General features: G+C 36.1%; 1 protein-coding gene across 1 annotated transcript; it reads left to right on the top strand.

Moving 5' to 3' along the window:
• The first annotated feature begins 391 nt into the window (after nt 1-391).
• b3glctb (beta 3-glucosyltransferase b) lies at nt 392-27976 on the top strand. The gene is made up of 15 exons (XM_020922985.2): nt 392-550; nt 2574-2605; nt 2679-2709; nt 3527-3636; nt 7712-7788; nt 7890-7998; nt 8471-8607; nt 9304-9367; nt 10934-11050; nt 15095-15164; nt 18410-18523; nt 20294-20393; nt 20534-20653; nt 23406-23550; nt 26373-27976. Exons 1-15 carry the CDS (start codon nt 502-504, stop codon nt 26505-26507), a joined length of 1410 nt encoding a protein of 469 aa, XP_020778644.1. The 5' UTR covers nt 392-501; the 3' UTR covers nt 26508-27976.

Genomic DNA, 27976 nt, shown 5'->3' with positions numbered 1-27976 from the left:
ACTATATTGATGAATTGTTGCTTCTTATTGAAATTCTACAATGGTATCCAGTTAGTAGATAAATATTGATATTATGTAGAATCAGCATCAATTATCACAATTTATTCTTTATTAGTTTAAAAAATAGGTCTTGAAATGGTTCTCTACTTGGTGAAGTGGTACTGATACTGACAAGAGATTTATCCTCTAAAACCTAAAAGGATGTTAGACTAGTCAAAAACATAATATCTAGCTAAGTCTAGGGAGAGTGCTGAAAACCCTCTATACTAACAAAAATAGAAAGTAAAATATATGTATGTCCATATATTTAGTATGAGGATATTTGCAGAGACAGAACCCTAATTATGAAACCATCAGTCAAACTATCGTCCACAGGAGGTCGCTACAGCCCCGTCTCCTCATCCATTCACAGCGGTGGTGCGGAATGTTTGCTATTTTTTTCCTCAGTTCACCATGAAAAATGGACAAACACCGCAGTTTGTACAGAGATGACAATCTATAATGGAGATTTACGGATACATACTCCTGCTGCAGGGCTTTCTTTTGCTCGGTAAGTTTGATGAAAGGCGATATTTAGCCATTAACATCGACAGCTAAAGGCTAATCTGCTACTGTTAAGCAAGATCTTTTTTGTCTAATCAAAGGAAGTTGAGAGGAGCTGACTTTCAAAATAAATTTAAAGCGCATCAGAAATTTAACAATCATGAATTGTTAATTACAATGTTGTAATTTTCATCATAACAGAAAATATTATATCAATCTTTTAAACTTGCTGAGACATTTTAGTTTGATTGTGTGACGTACAAAAATAGTGAATACAACTCAATCCAATTATTTTGAAATACTAATTAGGATGTTTGTGATTTTGTGTTGGACTTAACAGTGATTTCATATTTTGTTCAATGCGTTTCAACTTCATTCTAACAAAACAAACGCAATTCCATTCATAATTGTGCACAGAGATGATTGGAGGGATGAAATTATATAAAACCTCCACACACATGTTTATGCAGTAAATACAGTCAAAACAATCTATTTGAGGTACCCTGTTAAGAAAACAATTGCTATTTGTCAAATAGCCTTACATAATATAATTCAAACTCAAAAATATCTTTACAGTTTATGCAAACAAACACACACACACTATACAAACTGTAAAGGACAATATGAACTTGTGCTTCTTTCTTGTTGATCATGCAAAAGTTGCTTGATTGCTTGTCTTGGTAGTTGCTTGGTGCCTTTTGCCAGATGGCAGATGAGTCTGGCTGAGATCAGAGAGGCTCTGCTGTGCTTCTGTCACAGAGGAGGCTTGAGATGGAGCTGTGCAATGGTTTTGGTTCTTCTGTTCAGTCTGTTTTAACATCTCCTAGAGTTGAGTAGATTGATCAAAAGTATGTTGGAGTTTATTATTTATTAATTATTAGTTAATTCACTGTAATGTAATGTTTTATACTATTTTTTTTGCACCTGGACATGGCATGCAGTCATGTAAACATAGCCCATGTCCCAAAAAATCTGAGCATTATCTGATTTCTGGAGTTAACTGATTATTGAAATGCCATGTAAAGATTTATATCAGATTGCCCACACCTGTGTAGGTTTTGACAAGGAAAAGACAAATGCATTTGAAGAAGTGAATAAAGATGCTAATTCATTTATCTGTCATATGTCATCAGTTGTCAGATGAGCAGATTACTTTTGTGCATATAAAAAAACACAAAAAACAGATCTAACTATAAAAGCACTCAGAGAGCGCAGACCTCTGCCAAGGACTACAGTCCCCCTCATATTAATTGTGTTTTCCATAAATATTTGTCTCGTATCTTTCAGTTTGGAATATGAAAGAGGATCCCATTGTCCATCCCTGAGTCAAATTTCATGGGGTTTGGTCAATAATTAACCGAGATATTGAGAAACAAAATTTTTGGCCCCATTTACCACGATGTTAACAAAAATTTCAAAGTGATGCAGAATCCAGGATTTCTTTCGGATCACCCCCAAAATGAAATCAGTTCTTCCTTTTCACATTTCCAACAAATCCTGAAAATTTCATCAAAATCGGTCCATAACTTTTTGAGTTATGTTGCTAACAGACAGACAAACAAACAAACAGACAAACGCCGGCAAAAACATAACCTCCTTGGCGGAGGTAATCATTGCATTAACTGATTATGCAGTTATGTTATTTTACTGACCATGTAAAGAGGGCTGTAGTCCAAGAATTTCTTGGTCGACTAAAGAAATGTCCTTCTGACTTAAACTGCACTTTAACTTTTCATGCAAAATAAAGTACTGCGAAACAATGTATTTATGTATAAACAGATTTAACTTGTGAATTATCAAACAATACCAAATTTTCCGCTAAGTGTCTCACTAACTTGTGTCACATAAAAATCATCATTATCTAAATGAAATTATTAGTCAGCTAATACAAATTTTGGTCAACTGAGACACCATTGATCAATTAATCGACTAAAGGACTACAGCACTCTCGTATAAATGTACCCACTGTTTGAAATAGAATTGTATCTCATTATGAACCAGCCTAACTCTGTGTCCCTCACTCTGTTTAGGTCCCACAGCTGCAGGGGGAGGGCAGACTCAGGTTAGTTGTTTTGTTTTGTACTTTATCTTTCATTTGTCAGATACTAAAACACTGTGTATCTGTTTGATCACAGGCAGAAGAGGCCCAGAGGCAGACACCTTTCAGTGAGTCACACATTGTGTAGACGGACTTCAGCTTGAATCAGACGTTATTGTCCAATGGACTAGACTTGTCTTGGGCAGAGTGCTGCACAGTTGTTCTAGTCACAACTCAATCACAGAATACAGCCAGATGTTTTTATAGCTCAAAAATATATTGAAACACTTAACTGAGTTTCCTCTCCATAGCTCTGACTTGGCTTGATGAAATGTGGGTTAATGCCATACTGTGGAATATTCCAGGCAAAGCATTAACATCTACATGGAGACAAATAGGTGGCAGATACTCCACCAAAAAAGTTACATATAGCGCACACATAAGTACATGATTATTGACACAATGATAGAAAAGAAATGTTTTACACACCCTATAGTTAAGTACCATTTCCTGACTATACAAGTTGCTGCTACAGGTGGGACATAATTTTGATCTGTTGTAACTCTGCAATAACTAATTTGTAGTATAATTTTAAACTGTATTCATTTTCTTTTTACAACTTAGTAGATTAAATGAGTCTTTTTGATATTGTTAAGTCACTTGAAATATTAAATTATATGTTTAAATTGCCCCTCAGAAAGTTATTTTGATTGATTTATTCCACAGAAAGACTGTTGTTGTGCATTTTATACTGTATTAATTACTTTTCAAAACATTTCATAACAGTAGATGAACTTGACTACAATTTTAAAAAATTTTGCCATCTCCAGCTGAGCTGAAGTGACATATGTGATATGAGCGGTAAGACTAATAAGCTGTCTCGGGGTCCCCCAGAGACAGTCAACTTTAAAACATCTCATCTCTTTATTCTTCTGTGGTTTCCAGGCTTAGAGGAAGTAGTTATTGTGATTCAGAGTCAACAAAACCCCTTCCACGCTCGACGAGGAGAAATCAAAAAGAAGGAACTATTGAAGCAGGCCTCTCAACTGGGACAGGTAACAGCAGCCTTTCAAATTCTATATCCAAGCAATATATAATTTGAAAATCAGACTGATGAGGAAAAGATCAGTTAAGAAGGTCTTTTTTAGATTAAAAATAGGATTGGACTTTGCTATTCTGTCCAGTGACCAACAGGTGTCCTCCTCACCCTAGAGCCACTACGAAAAGTGAGATAATGCTTTCTCCTCACACACACAGAGAAACTGACTTGGATATGCCATATTTAAAACTTTTTATACATTTTTTAAAAGATCAAGTCACGATTTTATAGGATCAAAGGGGCAAGCAGCAATTATTAATATTTCAAAATAAAATAACCTTAAATTAGCATATTTGGGCCTAACCAAATTCATTTTAAATTGAATAGATGAAGATAGAAGTCCAGAGGTACCCATCTCATAAATATATTTTCGAAGTCAAGAGTATGAAACTGTGAAACTTTCTTCCCTAATATTTCATGTTGTTAAATCAAATGGTTAGAATTTAGTTAAAAATACTCATCATAGTCAACATTAGCCATCGTTCAATAAAATCCAATGCTTATCCACATTTCTAACACCCATGATATTAGTAGGGCCCAGATTTTCAGACTGGTATTGCACTAGTTAGAATCAGGAAAATGGAATATCTAGTTTAGGCTGAAATTTAGCCACATGGGGCTAGGGCTATGCAGTTAATTACATTTTCAATTAAATGAATACCCAATTGAGTCAATAATCAGCTTGGTTTTTATGATCCAGAGTTGTACAGCCATTCTTCTGTCAGCAAAACCATCTAGTTTGGTGCAGAGTTCAGAATTTGAAAGAATATTTTTTGTTTTTATATGACACTAATTCAAAGTCTATATGCTGTGAAATTAAGTTGTAATACTTTTTCATATCTCCTAGAGAATCTCTTTAGCTGCAGGTCATGTGTATTTGCTGTACTTGCCATGATCTCTATTTTCTTAATGTAAAAGAGGTCCAAGAAAGAAACAGTGGTGTATTGGAAACAGGTGATGCAAGTGAACTGTGAAGGCTGAGAATCCAACATGTGTGAAATTAAAGGCTGAGACCACACTGCAATTTATTTCATAATCAAGGATTTCAGTTTCCTAGGCGCTATTTTGAGGACTTTTCACCTTTCAAAAGATATCACATTTTGTTGTTAACTGTTAATTACTGCCTGCTTGGTGGTGAATATTGTTGTAATGATAGAGTGACTACATAATTCACACCCAATGGCTCATTTGATGCCAGTGACATGTTTCGGTGACACTGTTCTGAGCTTGTTAAAGCAAAGAGCTGACGCTTTCTTCTCTCTGTCTCCTGAGACAGACAGAGCTTGATTGTAGATTCATTTAGCGTGAGGGCAGACTGTTCGTCACTGGGCTTTTGACCCAAATATGTACCAGTGCTTCAGAAGCTAAAACGGCCAATTTGTCCCACTCTTAAACTCAAGACTTTATCTAACTTCTATTTTAGAATGTCTGCTTTTTGGCATCGCCAGTACAGTAAGTAATCATGAAAATTGCCCTATTACCACAAGATGAGGAAATCATAGTATTATTAGAGAATTGTTGATGTAAACTCTAATACTTGAGTAATTTTGGCTGCAAAACATTTATTAATTTACTCAACATTATAATTGGAAATGTAATTCTTCAAGAAGACTTTTCAGAACTTTTAACCATATTATAGTTGTTTATCCTCCCTATTTACCCACTAGTTGTATTTGGATTGTAAGTTGCTTGTTTGAGCAATCTTTATTCACTTATTTTCAAGATGCCATGTTGCAGATCAAGTCCTGTTTCAGAGTTACAGGTGTCAGACCTGAAATCATCCAAATGATTTTAATGGAGGTTTCTGGAGATCAAAAATACAGTGGAGCACTTCCTGTATTACCACATGAGATCACAAAGTGTAACAGAGTGTTTTCTATTTAAGAGAAGAAATCAGCCTAAATTTGCAATGTTTGTGTTTTAAACATGTGCGAATGAAACAAAACACAACTCCCAAATATATTTTTGAGGAGGAAACAACATTATGAAATCGATCAGAAAATTGTGTAAAATAGGACCTTTAATAACCCTTTATAACCCCTTAATACTAATTTGTCTTCATATTCAAACCAATAGAACCTCGCTCATTACTCACACAAATTAAGTACTGCTGTCTGTAATATTGAATTTTAATCTGAGATGTTTTTGTCAATGTTTGTCATTTAGACTCAACTCCAGCCTGATCACACATCTTGTCATTTTACAGCTACTGTTTCTTTTGGCTTGGTTGGCTAATGTTATCAACAAATGCAAAAAAAAACATTGACATTTTAAGAAAGAACAGAGATTTCGGCATTTGCTTAAAGATATTTTAATCATTTTTAATTTTAATATTAATAATGTTCTTACTGATATATAAATGAATGAAATATAGTAGCCACTGTTAAATTGCTTTCTGTATTCTGGTCTGTGCTAATCACTAGACTGACTCATTAAGTGGATTGTTTTTAGCAAATCATAATTAAATAAAATTAAAAAAGTAATCAACCTGTCCTATCCCATAATGCACCACAATTTATAAGGCAATTTTAAAACACATAGATTCAGTATTAAACAATATTAGACGTGTTCACTGGAAATTAATGTATTCTCTGAAATTTCACCCAAACCCACAATCTCTGAGTCAGAGAGTTCTTGTTTTTATCTATATTGGTTTATTGGGTGCATGAGCTGGTAGTTGCTGTTCCCTTGTGATGCCTGGAATGGAAAATCTGCTGCAGGCTTTCTCACATGTGATTTTAGTTAACAATTCACCATTATTAACATAGCTGGTGCATGCTGGTTATTCAAAACATCAACTACAAGTTGTTGTACAACTGCAAGACTCTAATGTGCTAATTATATTTGAGCCATTGCAAAAAGGTTGTATTCTTTATTTCATGACTTTTCTCTTTGTCTGTCATTAGGTTCCTGTTTTTGAAAATGTCTGATGTTTTGTGTTTAATTGGAGTGGCCTTTCTGTATAAAATGTGAGGGACTGATCTAACCTTCGAGAAACGTTCTAATAACAAACAATGACATTTTTCAGTTTTATCACCAACTGTCACAGATTTGTTCAAAAAATGTTCAACAAAAGATCCCAGTTGCAAATGTTTGTGTGTGTGTGTGTGTGTGTGTGTGTGTGTGTGTGTGTGTGTGTGTGTGTGTGTGTGTGTGTGTGTGTGTGTGTGTGTGTGTGTGTGTGTGTGTGCGTGCGTGCGTGCGTGCGTGCGTGCGTGCGTGCGTGCGTGCGTGCGTGCGTGCGTGCGTGCGTGCGTGCGTGCGTGCGTGCGTGCGTGCGTGCGTGCGTGCGTGCGTGCGTGCGTGCGTGTGTGAAACCAGTATAATGTCAAGGCCAAATAAGGATGGGCGACAATGAATATGTCCATTTTTGTTGCTGTATCCCAGTAATGGTATTCATATGATTTTATGTCAGTCCAACAGAAATGTGTTAAAACATCTTTTGTATGTAAATGCATTAGGTGAGGTTTATATATTACCTAAATGTAAATGTAACCACAAAGTGCCAAAATATCACTTTATTCACTTATTTGGAAGCATTTTTATAAACAATATACTTACATGAGCTATAAATCTGTTTTGCTTAATTTTTTATTAGAACGTCTGGTGAAAATGTTTATTTTATTTTACAATAGTCTAATTTCAGTCTGGAGTAATTAATATTTTGCCATCTTGAATCACCATGTTGTCATGGGGCAGAGGACAGTGTTTTCTCTGAGGCAGAAAAATAAAGTTATCAGACTTTTTGTCAAGCATAACAAACCATATGGGAAATATTCTTAAAGCTGCAGTATCAGATTTTTTAACTGTGAAGGCATCAATTAGGTCTTAAATATATCTAAGTATGTTCTAGTTCTCACAAACACTCTGGCATAACACTAGTATTCATACGTGTAAATCTTATGGTACATACATAGCTTTAAAAAACAGGTAGCCCACATAGGTACCCCAAACTTATGTATAGAAATATAGGTAAATAATGATTTTACAGGTGAGATGTAAAAATGCCGTATTGTCTTTTTTTGTTTTAGGAACCTCCTCACATAATTCTTCTTCATGAGTTTTCTGATTATGAGGGCGTCTGGAGCATCCTGCCTGCGCTTCCTCTGTGAGTGGATCATATGAGTCATATGTCTCTGTTGTCCTTCTTTTCCGGGTGCTTAGGTTAGACCGGGACACAGGCTATGATATGTTAATTCTCTCCTGCAGCTTTTCCGCTTCCTTTGGCTCGGCTTCCTGGTTTTTGTTCATTGAGGAAGAGACTCAAGTGTCACTGAATTCACTGCTCACTGTGCTCAAGAGATATCCAGCCTCAGAGGTGACAAGAAGTATACTTTTTTATTTTGACTGTTTTTTACTCAATGTCCCTACATATTAAAAAAAAAAGTTGTCTAGTTATAGTTGTGTGCTCAGTTACGGAAGGCTGCAGTCTCAAGGTGACCACGAGTTGGCAAAGATTACATTATGTCATTATTTAAAATGTAATGAATAAAGTCTCAGTACCTAGTGGTTATGATGAGGTAGGTCATTCAAAGGATTAATGACTGATTAACTGATTGAAACTCAGCCAATCAAACCTCTTTATGCTAATTCTAAGACTGGGTAAGACTAGGTAAAACGGACATTCACTTTCAGTTTCTTGGCTATGTTCACACTTGAAAGGAAAAAGCTGAAAGAACAGAAGAAATTCTAAATAGTAGCAATACTTGCATTAAATATTTCTATTCTCCTGTTTTATAAAATAAGTCAAGTGTAAATTATATAACCCCTCTCTTTACTGCTCTTCTCAGGAGTGGTTTCTAGGCAGGCGTCTCCATGACAGCGAGGCCTCTATCATTCATCACTATGCCTTTGCTGAGGACCCCAGTGTCTTTGGTTACCCCGACCCAGCCGCGGGATGGGCCCTCAGTTCTGCTCTACTCCACAGGTGAGAGACTGTGCTGTCATGAAGAGGGTGGTGTAGGCAGCCATTCACAAAGCAGATGAATGGGGCTGACTGACTTAAAGTGCATGAGACAATTCCTTTAAAACGTAGTTAACACACTTATATTTAAGGTTTTTACTAAACTTTTACTTAAAGCTTGCCTAGTTTTTTTTTTTTTTTTTTGTCATTGTCAGCCAAGTTTGTCATTTTACTTCCAAGTTGGACATAGGCAGCAGATATTATTACTTTGCAACCATAATGTTAACAACTAAAATACATACATACATTACAATAGTTATGATTTGATAAGTTAAAATAAATGACAACACCTTTATTTTGTTAAATCAAAGTTTAATCTGTCAAAACTTACTACTTTTCTTTACAAACTGCCACATGACTGACAAATATTTACCACAGAAACTATCCCACCAAATCAAGTAATAATATCATATAAATAAATAAATAAATAAAATAATAATATTCATTAATCTGTCAATGCACTTTAATGTTGAAACGTACTTCATTCATAATCTGGGCTTTTTGTTGCCCCATTCACAGTGGTTTTAGTCACATCACCCACAATGTATTGTAAATATAAAATAGGATTATATATCATTATACAGTGTGTCTTATGAAACACATTTAAGGCCAAACCTGTAGATTTTGTGTTTCTAAATTCTCCTGTTTTTTGTTTTCCAGACTCGTTGAAAGGATTCACCATGAACACTTGAAATCAGATTTTACCATCGACCTGAAACACGAGGTACCATACTTCTAATCTCATTATACTGTGTACTACTGCCTGCTGAGCTCCAGCTGTGAGGGAAGAACTGAACAGGCAGCTCCAGGTCTTCACACCTTGTTAACCCAAACACTATTGGTTATGTAACTTGAAAATCAATAATTCTGTTCTCAGATCTAGATAGGTTTGGTTTGTACTCGTAACAATGAGGTTATAAAGTTTTAGAATGAATGTCTATGAAAGAAGTCAAATTATGTATTGTTATATATCTTTAGTATAGTTAAAACTTGTAAATACTACTTAATGAATTGACATATGCCCATGACAAGTTCTGTAGTACAAGCAATAAAGCTCTAAAGTCCCTTCTGAACACTTTAATTAATTAGAAGCACTACCTTTAAATGGGCTGCGTGATGGGAGCTATACCTGCAGTTTTTGATGCAGTATACAATGAAATCTAATAGAAAGCCACTATTATTTCTCTTGCCTTTACAAAAACTGTTGAGCATAAAAGACTTACCGTATTTTCCGGGCTATTAGACACGCTCTTAAGCCTCTAACCCCATCAAAAAATGACCGCGCGCCCCGAAAGCCAGAGCACCCTATACACGAATCCACTCGGGTGTCCCAGCACGACTTCAGTAAACTACAAAGCCGCAGTGCACGCGCAAACACGCACGGAGCAGATAGCGACCGCACAGCGAAACACACCCGCAGCCACACTCATCACTCCACGCCGATGAGGAATGGAACGGAGGAACGAACCGAAAAAGGGAGTCCAATGTGCCTTTCTGAGCCACAACTGAACAACTGAGTCACTGCGAACACGCCAACAATCCAGCGGTCCCAGACAGCACCCTCCGTACACGCCACAATTGAACAAAGCCCAGAGTCACCGTGAACGCGCCAAACAAAGTCCGACTGACCCATCGAACTGTTGCATTTCGTTTAAAGTCCAGTGTGGTTTATTTGTGAAGAACGTTCGAAAATAGACCATTTAATGACAGCGTGTTTTATAATCCAGAGCGCCTAATAGCCCGTAAAATAAGGTACTTAGAATTACTGTGGCTGCACTTTGCTATTCTGTTGCCAAATAAAAACAAACATCTTTTTGATAGACTGGTTCAAAGCTCACCTTCAGCCCAGACTATTGTTGTTCTCCTGGGCTCGTCACTAAATTCTTGCTGCGGATTCGGTCAATAGTGTTCTTGTGTCCTTGGGCAGGATACTTGTCCATGTATGAGTGTGGTGAAAGAGGAAGAGTTGCCTGGGATTGCGCAGATTGGCAGCCATGATTTTGTTTAGATATTATTAGTATTGTACATTCTTTTAATATTTATTAGTTGGAATGTCAATATTGTAATTATGATTATACAGGTTATTATATAATTGTAAGAACTAAAAGCAATTAATCAGGCAGTTCAATTCAGTCTATTGAAACTTAAATGTAAAGTACAGTTTTATCTGGATCTCTGATAATAGTTCACTTTAAACTTGCCCAAAATACAAACTAGAAGATTAGATGAAAGTAAATATCCACAACACAGGTCTATCAATATGTTGCTTGTCTCGTCTTGGCTGTTTCAGATAGCCTTGTTTATCTGGAACGATGGAAAGGGACCTAAACTGACTCCTGTTCCAGAGTTTTGCAGAGAGGCCAAGGACCACTGTGTGACCACCTTCACCTCATATCTCCCAAACTGTGTATGTATAATGTTTATTCCTACATCACTGTTAAGGTGTACTGAGTAATTTTTCTGCGTTCACCACATGCTTGTCTCCATAGAGATGATATTTCTTTGCCTTGTATGCTCCATAGTATGACATTAACATTTTCTGCCTTCATGGAGACTAGCAGTTGACGCCACCAGTCTAAGTTACAGGTCAGATCTGTGGCAAAGTGAGCACGCTCAAAATAAGAATGCTTGTTTTTCAAAGCATTTTGGAGGAATAAAAACACACGTATAAATAAAATGCCTGATGGTTTAAGGTTAATGCCATACGTACTAATACTCCATACGAAGTAATATTATTTCCATGGAGGCCAGAGAAGTTAAGTGGCACCCCCCCTACACAGTGCTCTTCCACAAACAGATGTTTTACAACCAATTGCACTTGCTTATAATGCAAACAAGCAAGAAATATGCCACTGTGAAAGGGTTCTGTACTTTATGCTGTTTACTAAAAGCTTGACTGACTTCCGTAACAGACTGTGTTTTATTGTATCATAATGAAGTGCAAGCAATCAACATGTCCAATCACATAATACATCACTTCAAGCCACATTTTGAAGCTGTCATGCCTGGTTATTTTCAACTTGCTGTAGAAACATAAAGCATTTTGACACCGCTGCGGCACATGTGCTTGCTGACAATTCAAGCTCTCCGCTGGGACATAGGATGAAAGGAGCTGACTCATCAAAACAAGAAGTACAGTATAAAACCTGGGAGGAAAACACAGAGGATGTTTGCACAACAAATGCAAATACCCTGTGTTACTCTCTAGCTTTACACTTTCCAGTGTTTTAAACTAGGTGTTCTGTTTTGTAAGAAACAAAATACTTAAGAGCATTATTCCCCATATTTTCCCCCTGTTGTTAGTTTAAGTTTTCTGTCTCTAACTCCAAACCAAAAACTTTTAAAAATGTCATTCATTGAGATGTGCTCAATTTGATAGAAAGCCTGAGGTGAACAAGGGACCACAGCAACACAAAACAATTTCCAGAAAAAAATACTGTGAAGCAACAATAGAAAACTGAAAGGCGTAACCACAAAAGCATTTTATACTGTACAAGTAAACATCCAAAAAATAGTGCTGAATGTGTTGGCCAGAAGAAAATGAAAATTTGTATGCTTAGATTAACAAGTGTATTTTAAATAAAAATTGCAAATTAAGATTTCTTTTTACATTGAGTAAGCAAAAAGAAAAGCTAAGTAAAAATGTATTACATGTTGTGAAAAAATGTTGTAATTAAAAAAAAAAATCTCACAGAAAAGCTCAGTAAACTGTATGATAAGTTAAAAGTAGAGAAGCAACATTTAATGATAAAGCCCAAATAGCTATTAAATTAACTGTTTTGTTCAAATGAAAAATAACAATTAAAATGCCAGTGAAATGGAGGATATCAAACCTTCAGTTGTTCATATAATTGTCTATATTCTTCCACAATGCCTCCAAAGTGTTAATGTTTAAAGCTACACACAAACACAAAAAACTACACTTAGCACCTTGAGAGAATTGTACTTAATCATCAATCCTCATATAAGTGTGTTCCTCTTCTCTTTATTCACAAGTTTAGGCTTCATCTTGACCTGTAGTTTAGGCTTGGAGGTTGGTTTAGACTGGAGAGAGATTTCGGGTCCTTTAAAAAAGAAGGAGACCACTAGTCAAAGCAGGTTGAGCTGAGAGGTGTCACGTAAACAAGTGAGAGAGAATATTCAAGTTTTGTGTTAAAGTTTAAGGTTATCATATTTTTAGCAACACTGAACTGAGATTGGCAAAGCTGATAGAGTCATTTCTGTAGTCACACAAAAGAACAGCGAGGAGCAGCTGGAATAATAATTTTGTGTTGATTTAAAAGTGTCTTGAATGCAAAAACATTTTACTGTCTTCCCATTTAATTAATTTAAGTAGCTATTAATTACAATACAAACACACATTCATTTTACCCGAGGCAGTGGCCAGAGAAATTGTTTTTCACCTCCACCTTTCACCTATGACCGAGGCATGAATGAATAATGTGCATAAATTAAAAAAGAAAAAAAAACAAAAAAAAAAACAACATCCAAATAAATGACACATAGTTTTACATAATTATAGTTTAGAGAATTTAATAAAATAAGTAAGTTATGCTCAAGTCATGCAAAGGTCAGGTCTGAACAACTAACAAATCATGAAAAATGTATTAAACAAGATGAATGTGAAAATGCCAATTTGGCCAGCCTGGAATATGATTTTTTTTAAAAAAAAAAACATAAATCAATCAGTCAGATAATTAAGTTCATTCATTTTCAGTATTTGAACACATACCAGTGCATGTAATTGTCCCATTGAAGACAAGTATATTTTCCCACTGCCACTGCCCTGTTACATGCAGAGTGATAGTATCATCACAAATTTCTGAAAAATGAAAAGTTTGAAAGCTGTTTTTGTCTGTAGCAACTCGTGGAGTGGGTCAGACACTGTCAAGAAGCAGAGGGACTATCATCACAGTGTTAGGGCCATAAAATGTGACAACTATTTGTCAGTTATTTTTATGATTTAGCACTTTGTATTTTACATACTGTTGGTATAGTGAGTGCACATTTACCTTAACAGACAGGTATTTTCCTCCTGTATTATGAAGCTCTATAAGACTTATTTGCCTCTAACAAGCTTTCAGACTTTCAATAGTATTATTATTTTATTATTTTTTCTTCACAGCCTATAGGAAAAAACAAGCTTCTAAATGTGACATTAGACAATTGTTTGTTAAAGGTAGATTGTATAACTTTTTGGAAGGACCACTACCTGCTTGTCTCCATGGAGATGTTATTGCTTTCCCTGTAATGATTAACAGTAAGGCATTAAACATATATCTAGCATTTTATTACATTATGGGTGTTTATATTGGTTAGAAATACTGGGCATGAGCTTGCTCTTCACATATCCCCATGGAGACATTATGTTTTAATGCTGTAGTGTGGACAATTCTGGGTAAAGCAATAATATCTCCATGGATATTATTAACAGGTGGCTGACTCTCCACCTGAAAACTTACAAAGTTCACCTTTAAAGTAGTAGTATGAGTAGTATGCTTAGATCAAATCTCCACATCTAAATCTACTTAGTCTAACATTTTTCAGCAGTCCAATTTCTCACTACTCAAAACTCCATCCATTTATCCATCTTATTTGGGGCTGAGTCACAGAGGCAGCAATCTAAGCGGGGACTGCCAGACTTCCTTCTCCACATACACTTCTTCCAGCTCCTCTGTGGGGACACAAAGGTGTTCCCAGGCCAGCTGAGAGACATAGTCCCTTCAGCGTGTCCTGGGGCCTCCTCCCGGTGGGATGTGCTCAGCACACCTCCCCAGAGAGGTGTCCGGGAGGCATCCGGAGCAGATGCCTGAGCCAACTCAACTGGCTCTTCTTGATGTGAAGGAGCAGCAGCTCTACTCTGAGCTCCTCAGTGTGACTGAGCTCCTCACTCTATCTCTCAGTGAGTGCCCAGCCACCCTGCAGAGGAAGCTCATTTTGGCTGCTTTTATTCATCATCTTGTCCTTTCAGTCATTACCCAAAGCTCATGACCATAGGTGAGGGTAGGAATGTAGATTGACCGGTAAATCGAGAGCTTTGCCTTTCAGCTCAGCTCCCTTTTCACCACAATGGTCCGATACAGCGACCGCATCACTGCCGACTGCACCAATCCACCTGTCAATATCCTCCCCTCACTCGTGAATACTCTACTCAAAGCTGAGACAGAAATACTTACACATAATAGACTATGTAGACTACTATGTAACAGGCTCTTAAAGGTATGCTTTCTGTTCACCTGCTTCTTTGCTTTCACAACCTCTTATGAGAAATCTAAGGGCAGAGATACTGTTATAGTAAAGGCATAAACCATTTGCAGATCTACTTTTGCTGCACTGTATTTCATAAACTGTCTGTGGCTCAGATGGCATATGAATATGATATGGCAGATTACAACATCAAAACACTCCAGTTTCATCATTTTGTTCATCTTTGTTTTCTCTGTACCTTTAGGCACCTCCTGTGTCAAAAAAGGACATATTTGTTGCTGTGAAGACGTGCCAGAAATTTCATTCAGAGCGAGGTACGTCATTTAAGTTTAGTTTGACAATGGTTTTGTACTATATAATGACATAAAATCTGGAGCTTGCGAATCACACATTTTGATTTTGGGGCACTAAAATCAACCCACATGTTGTTAAAACAGATGCTGTTACTTTACTTTACTTTACATCACATCACATAAATCTTAATGACTAAATCAAAAGTTATATTTCATTTATTTTTCATTAATTTGTATTTATTGTTGCCACTTTCGCTCATTCTACTGTAATTCTACATTGCCATGTGTTTTAAATGTTTCCTGGAATATTCCTGGCAAAGTTCTTCATGGAGACAAGCAAATAACAAATCCTAGAAAAGTTTAAAAAGTTACACAGTGCACTGTAAAATGTTTATGTGAGCATTTTTCTGGGCTTAGGACCTGCACAATTAGTTAGTTAAGTAGTTGATACTTTCCCTGATTATAACATAATTCAACATTGTCACATGTTTTAGCTGTTTTCTGGTTGCTCAGTCTGAATTAACCTGTCAGAGGAAAACTTCCAATTGGAATTTCAAGATCCCATCTCCACAACAAAGTGTTAACAACAGGATGTTTTAAAAGCTTGATGTAAATGAAAAGTGGAATAGATTTGTGTAAATATAACTAACTTGGTGGTGATTTTGTGTACTAAGTACTGCATTATTCAGCCACGGTACAATAGAAGCAAGGTTAAATGTAACAAGCTGGTATATACAGTCGTGGACAAAATTGTTGGTACCCCTCTGGTAAGGAAAGAAAAACCTACAATGGTCACTGAAACAATGTGAATCTGAGAAAAGCAATAACAAATAAAAATTTCCTGACAAATAAAAATCAAACACTGTTTTTGATATCTTGTTCAACAGAATTATTTTAAAAAACAAACAAATGAAACTGGCCTGGACAAAAATGCTGGTACCCCGAGAAAAGATTGTAAGTAACTGAACAATAGGGACATGTTAAACCTGGGTGTGTCTCTAATCTGCATCACAGGTGTCTTCAAACTTGTCCTCAGTCAGTCTGCCTGTTAAAAGGGGGACATGTGTCATTGTGTTGTTTGGAGACATGATGGAGACAACACTGAACATGGACCAGAGAAAGAGAAGAAGAGAACTGTGTCAGGAGACTAGAAAGAAAATGATAGTCAAGCAGGTTAAAGATAAGAAGCCCATAAGACCATCTCCAAGCAGTGTGATGTTCCTGTGATTACTGTTACACATGTTATTCAGTAGTTTAAGGTCCACAGGACTGTAGTCAACCTCCCTGGGTGTGACTGCAAGAGGAACATTGATGACAAATTGAAGAGATGGATCATAGGAATGGTAACCAAAGAGCCCAGAACAACCTCCAAAGAAATAAAATCTGAACTTGAAGGGCAAGGCACATCAGTGTCACTGTTTGAGCCAAAGTGGACTTCATGTGAGGACACCACTGTTGAAAACAAATCATAAAACAGTGAGACTGGAATTTGTCACAGTGCATATTGACAAGCCACAAAGCTTCTGGGAGAATGTTCTTTGAACAGATGAGACAAAACTGGAGCTCTTTGGCAAGACACATCAGCTCCATGTTCACAGACGCAAAAATGAAGCAGACCAAGAAAATAACACTGTCCCTACTGTGAAGCATTAAGGAGGCTTGGTTATGTTCTGGGGCTGTTTTGCTGCATTTGGCACAGGGTGTCTTGAATCTCTGCAAAATACATTGGAATCTCAAAACTATCAAGGTACTTTGGACCAAAATGTGTTGCCTAGTGTCAGAAAGCTTAGGCTCAGTCATATGTCATGGGACTTCCAACAGGATAATGACCCAAAACACACAGCTAAAAACACACAAGAATGGCTAAGAACAAAACATTGGACTGTTCTCGAGTGTTCTTCTGTGAGATCAGATCTCAATTCTACTGAACATCTGTGAAAGGAGCTGAAACATGCGTCTGGAGAAGGAATCCTTCAAACCTGAGACAACTAGAGCAGTTTGCTCATGAGAAGTCGGTCAAAATACCTGCTGACCAGTGCAAAAGTCTCATTGACAGTTACAGAAATCATCTGCTTGCAGAGTTTGCCTTAAAAGGTTGTGCAACAAAATGTAAAGTTAAGGGTACCATAATTTTTGTCCAGGCCAGTTTAATTATTTATTTTTTTCTTTTTTTCTAATAATTCTGTTGAACCACAGGTGAAAAGCAATGTTTGATTTTTGTTGGACAATTTTCAGTAAATGTTTATTATTACTATTTATTATTGCTTTTCTCAGTTTCAGGTTATTTTAGTGATTATTGTTGATTTTTCTTTCACTGCCAGAGGGGTACCAACAATTTTGTCCACGTCTGTTTAACTAAAGTTGCACTTTGTAACTTCACTGGTGGGGAGTCTGTCACCTGTTTTTGTAGAATGTGCATGTTTTTTTATTTATTTATTTATTTTTATTTATTTATTTATTTTATTTTTTTTTGATTGATTGATTGGGCCTCTACAGTTTTGCAAACCCTTATCATATAATTTAGGCATGTTAACATTAACCCCACTGGCTGTAGTAGGGAGTCTAAACTGTAGGGTATTATTTTTACAGGCTTCACAGGTTTATATTGGCATTTGCCATTTATTTGGCTATTACACCATAAATATGATATGACCATAGTCCACATGCCATTTATTATGGTTGCTTCTCCAAAATGAAAGTACATGATGTTCCAAGCTGCGTAATCCCTACTAAAATAAATAAAACTATTTCTGCTCCATCACTTCTGCTGACAGCTTTTCAAATCCCTTTCTTTTGCTTAGGCCACAAGATGGTTGTGTTGACATTTGCATAGTTTATTAAAAGGGGATTATTGGCCCCACAACTTGCACTTGTCAAAGTTCCCTTGTCAAAAAGGCCTTGTGTTTAACATGTTGTTTCATTCCCAATTTTCTCTGACAAACTATATGGAGAAATCTGGAAAGATTGCTTTATTTTAATTGTATTGTAATTTAAAACAACAACTGTATTATATAGGTGTGATTAAAATAAAAGATGTTACCTATGGATCTGAAGAAATTGTGAAGATGGCACTTTCCCCTACATTATCACATATTAAATAATGCTGTTTGGTAAGATCATCACCTTCAAAATATCTAATACATATGTCTTCACTCTCTGTGAAACTTAAACACAGAATAACAGGGTCCAGAAGGGGTCCAGAAGGATTTGAGGAAGAAGTTGTCTTTTCATCCTTCTATACTCTGTGTGTTGTTTCCTCTGTGCAGTGCCTGTAGTAAAGAAGACGTGGGAGAGAGATGCAGAGCTGCTGGAGTTCTACAGTGACGTCAGCGATGAGTCCATTCCCACCATCAGCCTTGGAGTGCCCAACACAGATAGAGGTGAGAGACATGAAGAATCATTTTATGCATCATATTTGTAAACTCATTAAAATAACCTATAACTTAAATGACTTCAGTTAACACCACTTTACTTTAATAATGGAGAAAACACTTTGAAGATTGATAACACAATCAGTCCACTTTATAATACAGCACAAAGTTTATTTGGCCCTGTTAAAAGTAAAGTAAATGGAAGCATCAGAAGACATGTACATTGGCTTGTTGTATTAACTGATGTTTATCTTTGTTTCATTATATAAAAGCAAGAAAACATTGCTAAACAGTTGTTGTCTCATTGAGAGGAGACTTGGATATGGATTCTCTTATTGACAGAGTTTATAAGGCTTTCCCATTACAGTTAAAAAAAACTTAGTCTGCAGGCTGTCAATGCACTTTAATAAACCAAATATAGAGATGCATTAATGTGGGGAAAGGCTGATATCAAAGTGTCACTTCATAAAATGATAAGTTAAACATTACACAAGAGAAATATTTTGAAGACATTAAAATTGGAATGTGCTTGAGAGACATTTTTGGGAATTATTAAATAGATTAGATCTATTGATATCACAAAAAATTAATGATTGAATCCCAGACATTGTTTTGTTCTGTATCTCATATATTTTAACTGTGGGCTGTATACATTTCTAATGATCCTATATGATGTTATCTTGTACCTTATTCAAAAACATGGGGGATAAGTTTAATGCGGAGCATTTTTCACAGCGACACGCAGACAACAAACCCTACATCAGAAAAGTTACACAGTGCACCTTAAAATGCCTCTATGTATATCCTCAGCATTTAATTGAGCTTGGGACCCACACAATAAGTCCATTTGTCATATAATTTTTTTATTGATTAGTGGACAAAAATACTGCAATGAAGTGAAATAGTGCAACTTATAAGTATAAGTATTCTGGTTTGACAGGCTGAAAATGTGACATAGAAACATTTGTGTCAGTGGCCAGGGCTGGACAGTTTTACCAGAGCTGGGGTTTTCTGTGGTCTGAATGTGTCTGAGTTACACTTCATAATGTACTTTCACATCTCTCCCACAGCGTCAGCTTCTGCTCTCCGCTCACACTCACGCCTGATGGACACATTACACACTGCACTGTTCTGACCAGGACTTTCACAAATATGAAGATGAAATTCTACTCTAGTTTTAATAATTCTAGCATGCTCTATGTGCTTTTGAACATGCACATTATGTTACAAGTTATTTTTTTTATTCACTACATATACTGCAGGAACTACAAAACATGTCTACTGTCTGAATATGTTTGATAAACTCTTAATTAAAAATAGTTGATCCTGCTTTAAAGAGTTTGTAGGTTTCAGCCAGTCAAACCTTTTGGGCTTAAGCTCAAGAGAGGCAGCACTGTAGATCCAAATAGTAAAATGGATTTTGATCTAGGACTTTTTACCTAAGTCCTCTGTTTACAGACATGCAGAGGACACGTTTTACCTACACGGACTTCAAAGCTTACCTTTTAAATCCATCTGCAAACCACTGAGAGCTTAGTTTGAGCTTTGTTTGCTTCTAATAACATTACTTTTCAGCACAGTTTTTCATTATATTTTTCTCTTGGCCTACTACTAACCCCATTTAAGTTGTTATTTTGTTAATACGTTGTTATTTTGCTCAGTTTTTTTGTGTGTGAATAAACTACTACTTGTCCTATGAAGTGCCTGTAAAGTAGTGTGAAAAACATAGATTTGAACATTGCGATAATGCTTTCAGTATTGTCATGTGTTTTTCAATAGGCCACTGTGGAAAGACATTTGCCATTCTGAAGCGTTTCTTGAGTGATGCTGTGCCAAATACTGACTGGTTACTGATCGTAGATGATGACACACTCATAAGGTAATTACATTATATTTAATACAATATTCTAGCACACTTTTCAGATTATTTAAATTGTTTCAGGTGAAATGTGCCTTAATTACAGTTTGACTTGTTTTATGAATTTCTTGGTTTTGATATTTTAATCTTTTGTCCTGTAGTTTGCCCAGGCTACGTCGTCTGCTGAGCTGCTATGACCCTAAAGAAGCTGTGAGCCTCGGGGAGAGATATGGCTATGGACTGGTCCAAAGTGGGTACAGCTACCCCACAGGAGGAGCAGGGTAGGCTTTGTATAATTTTTTTGATATAGTTATATTAAACAAACTTTCATAACATTCAATTAGAGAGCCACAGCAGGAGTAAGTTGTTCCTGTACCAGGACTTGGCATGTACCACTGACAATCAATCATCAACCAAATCTGAACTAAAACAGGAATTAAAGCAAAGCAAAGATGGCCCTCGCCCTGGCGCACACTCCCCTCCTGCGCAACTGCCTGGCATGCTATTGACCCTTCCTGACTTAAATGTTTTGTGTGTTTTTTTTAACCTTTGCATCTCTGCTGGCCAACAGTGAAAAATGCCCCATGTCCATAATCTATTGTTTTTTGCTTATAGTCATGTGTAGAATGTAATCCCCAAATTTGGTACAAATCTGACCACATGTCTGTGGTAGGGGGCGCTATAGTGTCACCCCTGTTCCATGGGTGAAAAATGTGATTTCCTACCGAAAAAAAAAAATAAGAAGAAGAAACCTGCAAAGAACAATAGCCCTTGCCATTTGCCAGTTATTCTGCTACTGGCTTGGGCCAATAAATAGAAAACATTAGCCATATGTATTAGTAATATTTATACATACTGTACATACATAGGGCACACATATTTTCAACACAGATGAATGTAGATTCTCTTGAATGCTATCTTATCCTTTACCCTAACAGATGGATATTGTTGCATTTTTAGTGTTTGACGTCAAATTGATATTGATAATATAATATAGTGTTACAGTATAATCTTTGTTTTGAATAGTTACTTTGTAATTTGCTAATAATTCATAATTAGAATACAGAATCCTAGATCACCATGAAAATTAAAACTGTTCTAGAGAGACACTATTTTTGTTTGGCTCATAACCTCTGGGCACACTAGTGAACACACACATAAACATGGAGAGCTCTACATTTTTCTCAACAAAGCCCTGGTATCCCTGGACAGAATTCTGGTCCAGGTACTTCCACCCCTGGTCCAAGATCTTCCACCCCTGGTCCAGGACCTTCCACCCATGAAGAAGAGCATTCTGGTCAGGGCGCTCCATGAAGAGTTGAAGCGAACAAGGGCCAGATTTGCAGATCAGGTCCAAATAAACAATTCTTTAGATGTTAAGCTTAAGTCTCAGGAGAGAATCGACCAAGAAAAAGATGTAAGAGTTGAAAAAACTCTATGATTATCTCAAGAAGAAAGACAAGCAATTGCATGACCAGATTCACTCTACAGTACAGGAAAATGTGCAGCTGAAGCAAGAGTTTGCAAACTCCAAAAAATCAGGAATAAGACTGATGACTTGGAGATGCAAGAAATCAAAGCATCTTTCCAGAAGAAAGGCAAAGAGCTGGAGACCCAAATGAATGCATACAAGAAGATCCGATATCTGTATAACAGTTTAGTGAGAGATAGCGTCCAGCTCAAACAAGAGCTATCCAGCAACAGTAAAGTCCTTGAAAAGATGACACACACACACTTACAGCACAGTTGTGAAAGTGAAAGAGCACAGCAATCCAGCCGCCCAAAAGAAGTAACTGTACTGAAGGAGCAGAGGAGGGTGCTCCAGTGCTACTACCAGCGCTATGACCAGCACTGAAGCACCAAACATTACACTTAGCCCTTTGCATTATGAAAAAAATAAAAATAAATAATTTTTAACATCATGTTGTTCTCTTAAATGTCTCCGGTATTGTTTCACATGTCAAAACATTTGTATGCCTGCCACTTGATTATATATATATATATATATATATATATATATATATATATATATATATATATATATATATATATATATATATATATATATATACATATATATATATATATCCAAATTTAGTACAACTCCGATAATGCTGGCTTTTCATGTCTATGGTAGGCTCGCTATAGTGTTCAGTTGTATTAGTCTTTATAGTCCATTACATTCAGTCCAGGATCACTCAGTTGTGATTTGAATTTCAGAATCTCTAGACCAATGCCTGTGGCTGTGAGAAGTCATTAAAGAAACATGAAATTAAGGCGTTTATCTTTGGCGTGCTCCCAAAAAAAATGATAATTTTTTTGAACCTGTCTCTAGATGAGATGTGCTAAATGTGAGCTGATTTGGACCAGAAAACGGACTAATAGCATTTTACAAACACACAATCAAAACGGTGGTGAATTTTTTATCCAATATGGCCAACTTTCTGTTCTGTTATTCGCTATCACTGTTCCAAATTTCAGTTGCCTATACCAAACTTTGCTTGTTCCCACTCCCATAGGGGTCCACTTCTAGGTGCTGTTATTGTTATTGTTGTGCTAGCTATTGAGTCGGGTCACTTTGGGCATTGTCACAATGCCCATTTTATCAAATTTTCACCGGACCAATCAATCCCATACCTAGTTTGGGGATTTTCATCGATGTTTAGGCCCTCAAAACCTTGATCATTTGCAAGGAAAAATAATAATTGTGAAGATAAAACGGGCAAAGGACAATAACCCTTGTCTGTTACTGGCTCAGCCAAGGTGTCCCATAATGACTGACCTGGATAGAGTAGCCTTTGCCCCTCTAGTCTAGTCTTTTCTACAGTCTGAGAATCTGTTAACTATTCTGGGTTTCAGAATCCTGTTCATATGCACCATTCTGAGTACTTTTCACCATTCATTCATAAGATATATTATTTTTTATGACAACAGTGCTTTTTCATAACTCTGAAGCCCATGGATATGGATCAGCTCCATAGTATTTTGATGAGCCTTTAGTGTATTGAAGCATACTGCTGCTGTTGTTTCCAGGATGGTGCTGAGTCGCGTGGCTGTGTCTGAGATCGTGTCCAGCGGCTGCAGCTGTTACACTCTAGATGCTCCTGATGACATGGAGCTGGGAATGTGCCTCAAAACTCTGGACATCCCTGTCACACACAACCCACTCTTCCACCAGGTAACCATAGTAACCACTATACACAACCTGGGGTGTTGCTATCTAACTATTACTAAATATTGAATATTTATTTTTGTACTAAGGGTAATGCTTCAGACTCAACCATTTTGACAACTATTTTTTAGACAATAGAATGTAATTTCAACTTAATTACCATGTGATTTTGTACTCGTTATGATATAGAAAACCATTCTAAAACTAGTTAGAGGTAACTAGTTTTTTCACATAGGCTTGTGGGCTGAGCATTGGGCAGAAACTCATAACTGACTATAAAGAGGGTCCAAATAAGACTTGGGAGAGATTTTTGAGATTTCTCAAATTACGCCTACATGCATGGATGACATCTAAAAACTCTTCAGGGATGTTTTTGATGAGTGAACAACAAAACAATAGAAAACAGCTTGCCTCTGTTTTCAGTCACACAATGGATTGCTTATGCCTTGGCCTCTTGCTCTGTGTTTTTAATTCACATTTTACATTCTCAATTTTTATTGTTGAATTTGAAGGCTTGAAAACATTTGTGAATATTTAAATGGTGAATGGTTTATTTTGAATTTTTAAACACACTGAAAATATATACTTAAAAATAAACCAACTGAAATTCAGAATGAAAATAATTCAAGCATGTTTTTTCAGAGTTAAAAAATTCAAAGTGAGAAATTCAGTGGCATTTAAAGTTCAAGATCTGATGAGACAAATTATCTTCCATAAAGGAGTATAGCTGTGGGTTTGTGTGAGGAGACAGACTGTAGATTCTCCTGAAGTACGCCTCTTCTCTGCCTCCGCTGAAACTCTTGTTCCTCTCGTCAAAGTTTACAGCAATCCTTCTGTGTACCACGGATAAGAGAAATGTCTGTACCCACTGCAGAAATCTGAGAACATGTTTTTTTACAGTCTTTGGTCCCATAGAAAATGTAGTGTTGTTTTATATGCACTGACATGCACATATATTCTAGTACTTTCATGAGACGCATACCTTACACTAAAAGTGAAGTCTCTGTTAATGTTGTATTGCCAGTGGTGGAAGAAGTACGTGATTTTGTTACTTAAGTAAAAGTACAGATATTGGAGTAAAAAAAAATTCTCAAGTAATTGTAATAGTACCACATGAAAATCTACTCAAATAAAAGTATCAAAGTACCAGTTTAAATATATACCTAAAGAGTAAAAAGTAAAAGTATTTTGCACTGATTTTGAGTTCTTATAAGGCTTCAAATGTTGATAAAGATTTGTGCTGAATTTTGTTCAACAGAAATAATAGATTTTTTTCTTGCTGTTTTTATTTGTATATAGTTTTTTGAAACTACAAATATGTTAAAAAAGAAATAAATAAAAAATAAACCACACTGCCTTTTCAGCACGTCTTAAACTGTAAAAAACACTTTTACTTTTCAGTCCCATCCTTTCAAATGTATTAAAGTGAAAGTAAAAAGTATCCTCTTTAAAATCTACTTAGGTAAAGCACAGAGTACTTACTTAAGTACAGTACTTTACTACTATATTCCACCATTGCATATTGCTAATATCTGTGATGCTTATTTGCCATTTCTTGTTTCCACCAAAGACTAACATTGGAAGTCCATGCACTGGACATCGGATGTGAAATAGTCATGTTACCACAAGAATATGTTTTATTGTTTTATATAAGCCTTCTACACCTTCAGATACTGTTATTTTTCTGGATAGTCATACATTTTATTGACAGTTGTGTACCATTTCAACAGCAGAGGCTAAAACTTAACCACAAATTCTTGTACTGTCTCATTAAAATGTCTATATTGATTTCACATATCCCAGTGTAGCTCACCAAACTCTTCGTGCACTTGTCTGTAACTACTTTGCTTCAGCTCACTGCAGCTGATAATATCCTTGTCTTAAAGCACCAGCCATTTTAGACAGAGACTGCAATTTAAAACTATATTGATTTCCTTTCTCTCAGATTAAGAAAGAATGCAACCCTTTTAATCTCGTGTCAGTTTAGTAAATAATATCAAGTACATTTTGACATTTTTGTAATAGAATAAAATTGCAAAAGGAGAGGATTACAAACAAAAACAAATATAACTTTTATTATTCAGTTTTAAAGGTGCATTGCATGTAAAAAATGCTTATGCTTTTCTCCATGAAGATGTTATGGCTTCAACAGAAAGGTTTAATGCCACACTGTGAAACATTGCAATCTTTATAGAGACCAAGCCAGGCCAAGTTACAGGTCAGATCTGTGGAGAGGCAACCCTGCTAACAGTCAGAATGCCTGTTTTTCTTGGTAATTTTGAGCTATAAAACCACTTGTAACTGAATAAATGTAAGGACCAGCTATTTAATGTCATACTGTGGAACATTCCAGGCAAAAAAGATATCTCCATAGAAACAAGCAGGTGATGACTCCCAACCAAAAAGTTACACCCTTCAGTTAAGCATAGTATTTGTTTAAAATGCACTATGTAACTTGCCTGGTAGACAGTCCACCACCTCCTTGTCTTCATAGAGATTATTGCTTTGTTTGGTATGTTCCTCTGCATGGCATTAAACTTATCGGTCTTGTGTTCATTCAGTTACAGGTATTTATTACTCAGAAATACCTTGAAAAACAGGCATTCTTGCTTTGAGCAGACTCTCCACAGATCTGACCTGTAATGTGCTAATGTCATCTGCTTGTGTCAATACATTGTGTACAGTGCCATACTGTGGACATCCCAGGCAAAGCAATAACATCTATGGAGACAAGCAGATTGTGAATCCTCCACTGGAAAACTTACATAGTGCACAATTTATTTATGTAACATGCACAAAATAATTTGATAATTTTTGTGTAATTTTAGGCCCGGCCAGATGACTACGCAGAGGCACTTCTGTCTTCAAAGGAGGCGATTTCATTTCACAAACACTGGAACATCGACCCCATTGCTGTTTACAACAACTGGCTCCGTGACACTAACCAGCGAGACGAACTGTAAAGACATTTTGTGCACCTTAAAGTTGAATTTATTAACAAAAAGCCATGGAAAAAGTATTCAAATGTTGGACCAAATGCTATACAATATTATGTAAGCACACTTAAATACACAGTGTAGACACTTAATAAAGTGAATGCAATTGGCTGAGATCAGTATTTAAATTAGGGGAGTTTTAGTGTAGGGGAAATTATTTGTATCCCATAATTGTAAAGAATTGTCTCATAATTTGTGCCTTTTATTACATCTTGTGACTGGCCTGTTTTGGAATGACTAAAAAACACTATATTGTTCTGTAAATTGCAACATGATTAAGAATCCACTTAATTATTTGTTGACTAGTGATGTGAGGTCTAATATCACAATAGTAATGTACCCTTACTCATTTTATTCCTAGTCAAACTGCCTGGAAATGTTGGCAGAATCCAGTCATTACATTGCAAATTATTCTGCCTTTAAGCAAATAAATTATAGGTCCTATATTACGCAAAATTGACTCATGTGAACTTCTAGTTGTGTTGGAATGTTGTTACCTCCTCAAAAACTACCCGTAGTTGACTGTCTACATCTCCAAAGCTCAAAATGCACTGTTCCACCTTGTGATGTCATGTAGTGATAGTTTACAAGTTAACAGCTACCTTTTACCTGTAGTTCAGTAGAGATTGGCAATTCCAGGTCTGAAATCATCCAGATTATTCTTGTGAAGGTGTATGGAGTTTAAAAACACAGTGGAGCACTTCCTGTATTACCACATGACATCACAAGGTGTCACAGAGTGTTTTCTATTTGAGAGAAGAACTCAGCCATAATATGCAGGGTTGTGTGTTTTATGTGTGAATGAAACAACACAACTCCAGATATTTTGTGATGAGGAAACAACTTTAGAAGAGATCAGAGAATAGCGTATGAGCATATGAGCCTTTAAGAAAGAAATACTGCCAAATAAATATCTTACTTTGCTAGGCTTTGATGAGAAGCTAAACTAGTCAACATATGTCATTGTTTTTTTTTTTTTAGATAATAGATTATTGCATATAAATATCAAAGAGCATAGTAGTTTGAGGTGAGAAATAACATATAGCATAATGCATACACATATGTACATAAAAGTGGTAGAGAAGTATTAAAAAATAAAAATATATACGTGTTAAATGTGTATATCATGCAGTCAAACTTGGGGCCTTACAGTTTATTTTATATTTTATACATAGAATATCTCAAATATACAGTAAATGTGATAAATAGTGAAAACTTTATGCAAAAATATGATGTTTCTTATTTCATATATAATTTGTGTTCAGACCTTTTCACACTTTCAGGTTGAGGGAGGAATTTATTTACGTGCCAGTATGACCTTCATTATAGTCATTATAAAGTGTATGTTTTTCCCTTCATAAATGCATATAATTTACTGTCACCTCCTGGTATTTAATGAAATGAAAAGTATTTTGTAATAAATGGATGTTGCTTTG

The sequence above is a fragment of the Boleophthalmus pectinirostris genome, unplaced genomic scaffold (genome assembly GCF_026225935.1).
Source record: "Boleophthalmus pectinirostris isolate CB_2022bp ecotype Guang Dong unplaced genomic scaffold, ASM2622593v1 HiC_scaffold_12, whole genome shotgun sequence".
Classification (NCBI taxonomy): domain Eukaryota; kingdom Metazoa; phylum Chordata; class Actinopteri; order Gobiiformes; family Gobiidae; genus Boleophthalmus; species Boleophthalmus pectinirostris.
Note: the sequence above shows the minus strand (reverse complement) of the source record. Positions and strands in the feature narration are given on the sequence as shown.